Source organism: Myzus persicae, unplaced genomic scaffold (genome assembly GCF_001856785.1).
Source record: "Myzus persicae strain clone G006 unplaced genomic scaffold, MPER_G0061.0, whole genome shotgun sequence".
NCBI classification, from domain to species: domain Eukaryota; kingdom Metazoa; phylum Arthropoda; class Insecta; order Hemiptera; family Aphididae; genus Myzus; species Myzus persicae.
Window position 1 is genome coordinate 346,697 of NW_019104244.1, and position 7,932 is coordinate 354,628.

Below are 7,932 nucleotides of genomic sequence, written 5' to 3' on the forward strand. Positions count from 1 at the left end.
GGCTATAGTATTTTTCAGAAATATCAGATCAATCGAATCAATCTAACAGATCGTTGCAAAGCCTACAAAAATGTTCATTCTGAAAAAAATATTCGAACAGAGTCACATTTTTACTGACGTCCGTTAATATTTCAGATAATACTTGACATAATAAATAAAACAAACTGATATTCATTCATGTACGTATATTTATTTGGTGTAAACCGAACATTTTCTGTCAACTGGGTGAATAAAAACATTTACTGTCAGCTGGAAAGAAAACTCGGTCTTCAATCGGCAATCTATTGTTTATTAATATTATAATTTATAATTCATGTTTTAAATTACCATTACACCCATTATCACACCCATATCTCTTATAAAATGTATTATTTATAAATCAATTTTTTTCACATGCTTAATAAGTTTTTTAGATTATTTTCAAGGTCATTTTATAAAGTTTTTAGGGCATTATTGTGTGTTTTTTAGGCCATCAACATTCTAACTTTAGCTATGATATGTTATGATTATGTATCGTGTTTCACCTACGATGTCCACGAATATGGTGTTTTATGAGCCATGCTATGCATCAGAATAAATTGGTAACCATACAACCACCATTTTCAACTGACTCGTCCGATCGGGTTGTAGATCACTTGTCCACAATATTATATTATTACACTAGAATTATCCCAAGAACTTCTCTTGTTTACCTTGATTTCTAAAATATTATGAACACGAATGCGCTAGGGCACATATAACCTAACCTTAACTAACCTAACCTTTCGCAGTGCAACATATTGTCATTGTTGATAACCTATAACTGTTTAAGTACCTACCTACAGTATACAATTGTTTACCGACGTCGGTTAGCTTATTAACCGGGTGTGAATTATTAATAGATTCTGACGCTTGGAATGTCATATTTTAATGTTGTATGATATTAACATTTAAAACTAGACAATAATCCAAATTATTATGCTGGTTAAGGCCCCTACAAATGTGTTATCTTTAAGGAGTTGTGTTCAGGAAATTTTTTCATTTCCCGAAGTCACTGCTCTGTCATGTGTGTGTGTGTAATAAATGATCATCAATGTATAATACTCAACACCAATCACCCACATCATGCAAATTATTAGGCACCCATATGCACATATTGTCATTTTGTCATTAGATCAAAATTTTCAAAAACAGTCTGACAAGTCTAAAATGCCTGACAACAATTTAAGCACTTAAAAAGGTTTAAAAAATTTAAATATGTTTAAATTCATAAACAAGACTACTTTTCACCAGTCAGAGAATTTTTTTCAATTTTAGGGAATTAATGATCAATTTATTTCTTGACGGCATAAACATTTTAAAATTCATCAATTGTTTATACTAAACTATTAAAATTATTGAATCTAATATGCTCGGATCGATAAAAAGTTCTTTATCAAATCAAAAATCTTTACATTTTTTAAATCTAACCCCTAGAGATACCTCAATTTTTCTCTAAGTCTTTTTGATGAAAATGTCATATGGTTCACACTTTGCAGGGGCCTTAATATGCTAAATTTTACCATTTACATAATTAGTGTTATTTATTTATTGATTTATTTAATTGTATACGCCCGCAGTTGGGCTCAGAACAGTATTTTTTTTACATTTATAACAAAAACAAAACATAATAAAATAAGCAAATTAACTTAATATTAATCTATTTAGTTTTGACATATTATTACCTAGTATTTATACTATATTATATTTCAACCTGGTTAAATTGTCATGGAAAAAGTCGAAATTATTTATTGAATTACCAGAAATTAGGAGACTTAAATTTTTTTTTAAAAATGGACTAATTTATATTGGATTTAAAATATAATGGATCAAAACACATTATTGTACAAATGAAAAAATAAAAGACAAAAAAAAATACTGAACATGCGTATATTACGTAGGTATAAAAGTTTCAAATCATCGAAGGCTCAGCAGTGTTAAGGTTTAAGTTTATGAAATTATATAAACGAGTCAACAGGTTAAATACATGACTCATGTAGATCATAGGCACTTAACGATTTTAAATTCGATTCATTAATCACTGCTTGTCGAATTTATTTATCAAATCACATTTAAACTATTGTCTAAATTGTTTTTCCTGTTTTATCACTTGAAAATATATGAATCAAAAAAAAAATATATTAAAAAAAGTAGATGTTAAATAACTATTAAATGTCTACATAATTATTATTACTAAAAAGGTTAGTTTAAAAAATATCTCAACAAAAAATGTATCTCATTAGTCTTACAATTGGTGAAAACCGTAATACAATTTGATATTCTTAGTATATAATATTGAAATATTATTTAGTATTATATTTAACATAATGTTGAATATTATGTGTTGATTTTGGAAGTCACACTACCTTGAATAATGAAAGAAAAAGTAATACTGCATACCATAGACTTATTTTTATGCATATTGTAAAAAATTTCTGGAGTTATATTATGTATTATAACAAATATGATGTTAATCTTCATAACAGATTAAATGCAATCGCACAATATAATTATTCGACATCTTTATCCCATCATCTGTACTTGAAATCTTATCTCGAATGTGCTTTATGTGCTAAAATGTTATACCTACCTATATCTGAGTCTGATAATAAGTATATTATATTACAACATTGTTCATAAACTATTTATAGTATTTAGGTACCATATTGAGTTAAGAAAATAGAAGTATTTAAATGTAATACTAAATTGTAAACTTATTTTTAAAATCTACATTTTTGTATTTAATCATAAGCTGTAGGTTAACATTGATATACATAATATTTGTCGATAGTTCACAGTCAATTTATCACGGCCCAATAAATAAGTGAAAATAATTATCTAGTAGTCAATGTGAACCATATAGCGAGACAATTTCTAGTGTGCAATTTAAAACAAAAACTTTTTTTTTACTAACATTAATAAAGATGTTGTTTTTGAATATGGGTTTAAACTTTAAATTGTATAAAAGTGGAAATAGATGTTGGGGTACTAATACCGAGGAAACAACGTAGTAAATCTGATATCAAGAATTATACTGCTGCGTCACCGTAATGGTAAATCTAGATTCGATAGATAAATTATTTAGTTGTTTAATATGAGTATAAATGAATTGAACCACAACCAAATATACGTAACGTTACAATTGTAACGTTATTCCTTATCCTTATGACTCCTTAAAAATAGTAAACGAAACTTACAACAAGCTAAACCCAAAGAAAGATACAAGTAATTTCCATATAATGAATGATGATACCTAGCGTTGAAGTTACTGGAGAAAAACAGCTGACTGGTATGTTGAAAGAGTGGTCTTTAAGACGTGGTGATTAAAAGTAATAAGACTTAACCACCACTCTCGGAAAATGAACATTAGAGAAAGGTTTCCAAACTGCATATATAAAGGGGTCCAGAATTATCAGTAGTTATATCGTTTTTACATGTACAGCAAAGGGAAATCATTTCTTATTGAGACTAATGTCGTTATTCATTTATTCGTAAAGAAATTTAGGTAATATAAAAAATAATCATAAGATATAAAGTAAAACAAATCATTTTGAATATTGTAATGTGTAAATCATTTACAGTTTTACACCAAACATATAAGAGTAAATATACTGTATAATGTAAAATAATAATTATAGTGAATATGTATAATACTTAATGCTAATTTTTAATTTGCTAATTAAATATCTATAACAACAACAAATGTTTGTATTCAAATCAAAAAAAAGTTGAGTAAATTAAATATTTTAAATCTCTTTACTTTTTTTTTATTACTTTAATATTTCATAACTATTAATAGGTAAATTAATTTTTAAAAAAACCATATTGTTATTACTGTTGTTTGCGAGTGATAATGTTGAAGATATTGTTAAACAATTTATTTTACTACCTCTAAGATTAACCTTGATTGGGACCTTTGAACCAGGTCAATTTTAAAACTAAAGCAAAAGATAAATTGAAAAAAATACTTTCCCCAAACTATTTGAATAGACCCAATTTTTGAATGATTTTTCAATATCAGCATATTATGTAATATTATATAAAAATTATCTTGATTTTTTTCCTTAGCATGGACAAGTTTAAAAGTAAATGTTAAATAACTATTAAATGCCTACAAAATTATAGTTACTACCAAAATATTAATACAATTTTAAATTCTTAGCACACAATATTGTAATATTATTAAGCACTGTGGACGCCGCTTATAATACTCGCGGATATAATACGTAATCAGTCGCTTATTAGACTCAAAATCGTCTGAAACGGTCCAGACGTATCCAAATACATTATAAAAAATTCGATTATAAGACTCAACACCTCTAACTCAGAAATCTTCTTTTTATTTTAATTTGCCCTGAACTCAAAGAAGTACCAATTAACCAATTCAATTCAATTATTATAATTTATGGTATAATATTTTTTTATTTTTTTGGATTTAAAGGTCCAAACACACTGCAGCGGTAGAGGTAAAATTCTTTTGTCTTGGCTGTGCCGCTATCGCTGCAGTGTGTGGGGACCTTAAGACTTCAACTACTAAAGTCATTAGCCTGGTACTATGTGGGGGGGACGGTTGGTTGAAACACGTTTGTATGTGTGGCAAAGATGTGTTGCTAAAAACCCGGATGATCACCCATCCGAGTGTCAGCAACGATGGCCGGTACGTATGCTCAGAGCGTTGCCGCAGATTGAGTGTACAATTGCGCCCCACCAAGAAATGGAACAATATTATCATGATTATAATTTTTAAGTGATTATTTAGTATTTCGTTTTAAAAAAGTATGTAACAAATGAAGATTTAAAAAGAGGAAATGGTTTAATTTATTTTAATTTGTCTATAAATTCTTACTAAATCCTAAACCATCAATTATCAGACATAGCAATATATCTATATTATATTAATGTATTGACCACCACCAGCTATGCACATGTTCCCTATTTTTGAATGATTTTCAATATCTGTATATTATGTACCTAGTAGTAGATCAATAGTTTCGTAATATTTTTCCTTTATAGCTTCGTTTCCAGTCCATTATACCTTAGTCCGTAGACTTACCTGATATCAACGAGTACCCGTTTGACCGAAGAAATTCAATGCTTTAATCCAATTTATCCACTATGATGAAGCTTGGAAACAAGTATGGACGGAAATGACTTAAAGATGAAACTTTCGAAATCAACCGTGGACAAGAATGATCACTGTTTATCGCATATACCAAAGCATATAAGTGATAGGAGCAAAATAATTAGGTGTGTTGTCTTGTATTTTGATACTATAAGGCCGTTGTCGATTTCATTTATTCATAAAGGAATTTAGGTAGCATAAGAAATAACCATAAGATATAATGTAATACAAATTATTATAAATATTATAATGTGTAGATCATTTACAGTTTTACACCAAATATATATTAGAATTTAGATTAAATATACCGTTTAATGGAAAATAATAATTATACTGTAAATGTATAATACTAAATGGCAATTATTTTAAACGTTTAATCATTATGCCATAAGTGATTATGGATTAGAGTATTGTATTAATAATTAATGAAGTAACCGACATAACGCAGTTATAAAAATGGAACTAAACTACATCATGATCATTGATCAAACTAAAATAAAAATAAATAATTTTAATATGAATTTTGTTTAGTCACTACTCGGAAATGTATTTAAGCTTATACCTGTAATAATTTAATTTTTTTTTTTTTGTTAATATTTTTCTTTCTTAATAATAGCGTCGTCTTTGCTCCATTTCACGTTGTCGTTGATAAATTTGTCTTTCTTCTTCGCGTTTTCGTAGCTCCTTTTGTCTTTCGAAATCACGCTGTCTTCGCTCTTTTTCTCTTTCCGCTTCACGTTGTGCCCTTTCGGCATCACGTCTCCTCTGATCTCGTTCTCTTTCTTCCTCACGCTGTCTTCGCTCTATTTCCCTTTGTTCTGCACGTTGTTGTCGTTCCATTTCCCGTGCCACCTCACGTATTTGTCTATCTTTTTCACGTTGCTCCTGTTCTTTCAATCTATCAGCCTCACGCTTTTGTCGATCCATTTCACGTTGCACCCGTTCCTTCTCCCTCTCAGCCTCACGTAACATCCGTTCCTTTTCTCTTGCTTCATACCACTCTTTTCTCTCCTTTTCTCTCTGTATATCTCTTATTTTCTTTAACTCTTGTAATTTTAATCTCTCACCAGCTCGTAATTTCCTATAGCTTTTCAATCCAGGAACTTCAAATCCATCTACTCCTGAAATAATAAATCATTCAAAAAACATAATTAATAAATAAGATATAACATACATAATTCGTGTTGGAGAGTTAAAATCCTACACATATAATATAGTTAAATAATAAAATATACATGTGTATATATATATAGGTTCATGATTTCGCACATACTAGCTTATACTGGATTTGAGAAATTAAAAATAAGTATCCGTATTGCAATCTGCAATCTAATAATCATTATGTGTTTGAAATAATTTCATGAATTCAATTTAACTTTTAATTTAATTTTTCAGTTTTAACTGAGTCCCTTGGAAAAATGAACCCAATCAAAGCACATTATATTGTAGATATCATATAAATTTTAATATTTATTACGATTAAAAATTAGCAATAGGTAAATATACATTAACAAAAATTATAATAATTTGTTGTTTTCGTTCTCTCTATAGACTCTACAGAAATACATATTTTGCCAATGGAAAAAAAACTTTAATTAGCAGATAAATTCAGTGATGATTCGTGAGTTGCTAAATTGGCTTTTTCAAGTGATATAGTTAGACGTTTAAATTAGTTAAGAATATTGAGAAATAAGAGAAATTAAGAACATGGTTGACATTTGTGAAAAAATATAATCATTCAAACAAAACCTAACACTTTGGCGCTAAAAGCCATCCCAAGAAAATATGGCCACATTTCCTGAATATCTCGAAGATCCAAAGATTTCAAACGATTATTTTCGTCACATCTTCCACCACAGAAAATAGCTTCATCAATATTATAGTAATCCATAATGAGCTGCTCTTGCCACTGTCGGTATCTAAATTTACTTAACTGTTTCAACAGTATAATATGTATAACTCATCTTCCAATTAAAATTTGAAATGTTAGACGGAACATGTCGATACGTACATGTATCTTAATGTGATACAGACAGTAAGGTAATTTTCAGGCTGTTGTACGAAAAAAAAACCTTTTTTATTTATTTTATATCATTATTTTCAAACACTTCAACTAACATCAACAATTAAACTTTCGTTAAAGGCATGACAAAAATATTATACCCTCTATTAAGGCACAGAATAAAATAGCTGAGTTTTTTCATCTCAATTCTAAATTATTTTAAGATGGGTAGAATATACGATGTTATATTCTAATTGATATTTACTTAAAACTTTTTTTCCTCCATAAACGACTTCATATTTTGAATTTATATATGTGTGACCATTTTCGGAAAAAATTGAGAATGAACTGAAATTAAATTGTATCAAATTACATGCAATTTAAAACTGATTTATAACTTACGAGGTTAATGCCGCAAAAATAATCACTGAAAACAGAGACGTGTAAAATGGATTTATAGTATATAGCTTCATGTTCACCGGTTTAAAAATTCTCTGCAGTTTTACCGTTTAATGTTCGCAACACAATTTGTTTCACTATGCACTGATGGTTGACAACTGCTTTTATATAATGATATATGTATGACATGTGTAATAAATTCTAAATATAATGTAGATTAGTATTGTTCCTATCCAATTTGAATATGCATAAAAGGTTTAAATATTTAAAAATACCAAAAGCTTGTACCTACGTTAGTCATTAAGTGTTTGGTAAATTCTATGAAATTCTAAAATCGAACACAAAACGCTAACGAATTGTAATTAGTCGTTATAATAATAAAGTAATTATA

The 7,932-nt window shown here is 28.3% G+C and overlaps 1 protein-coding gene across 1 annotated transcript; it reads right to left on the reverse strand.

The window, feature by feature from the left end:
• Positions 1–5,680: 5,680 nt before the first annotated feature.
• Positions 5,681–7,707, reverse strand: LOC111040410 (vicilin-like seed storage protein At2g18540). The gene is made up of 3 exons (XM_022324333.1): positions 7,545–7,707; positions 7,408–7,490; positions 5,681–6,261 (listed from the first exon to the last, which is right to left on the reverse strand). The coding sequence occupies exons 1-3, from the start codon at positions 7,613–7,615 to the stop codon at positions 5,747–5,749; spliced, it is 669 nt and encodes a 222-aa protein (XP_022180025.1). The 5' UTR covers positions 7,616–7,707; the 3' UTR covers positions 5,681–5,746.
• Positions 7,708–7,932: the final 225 nt, after the last annotated feature.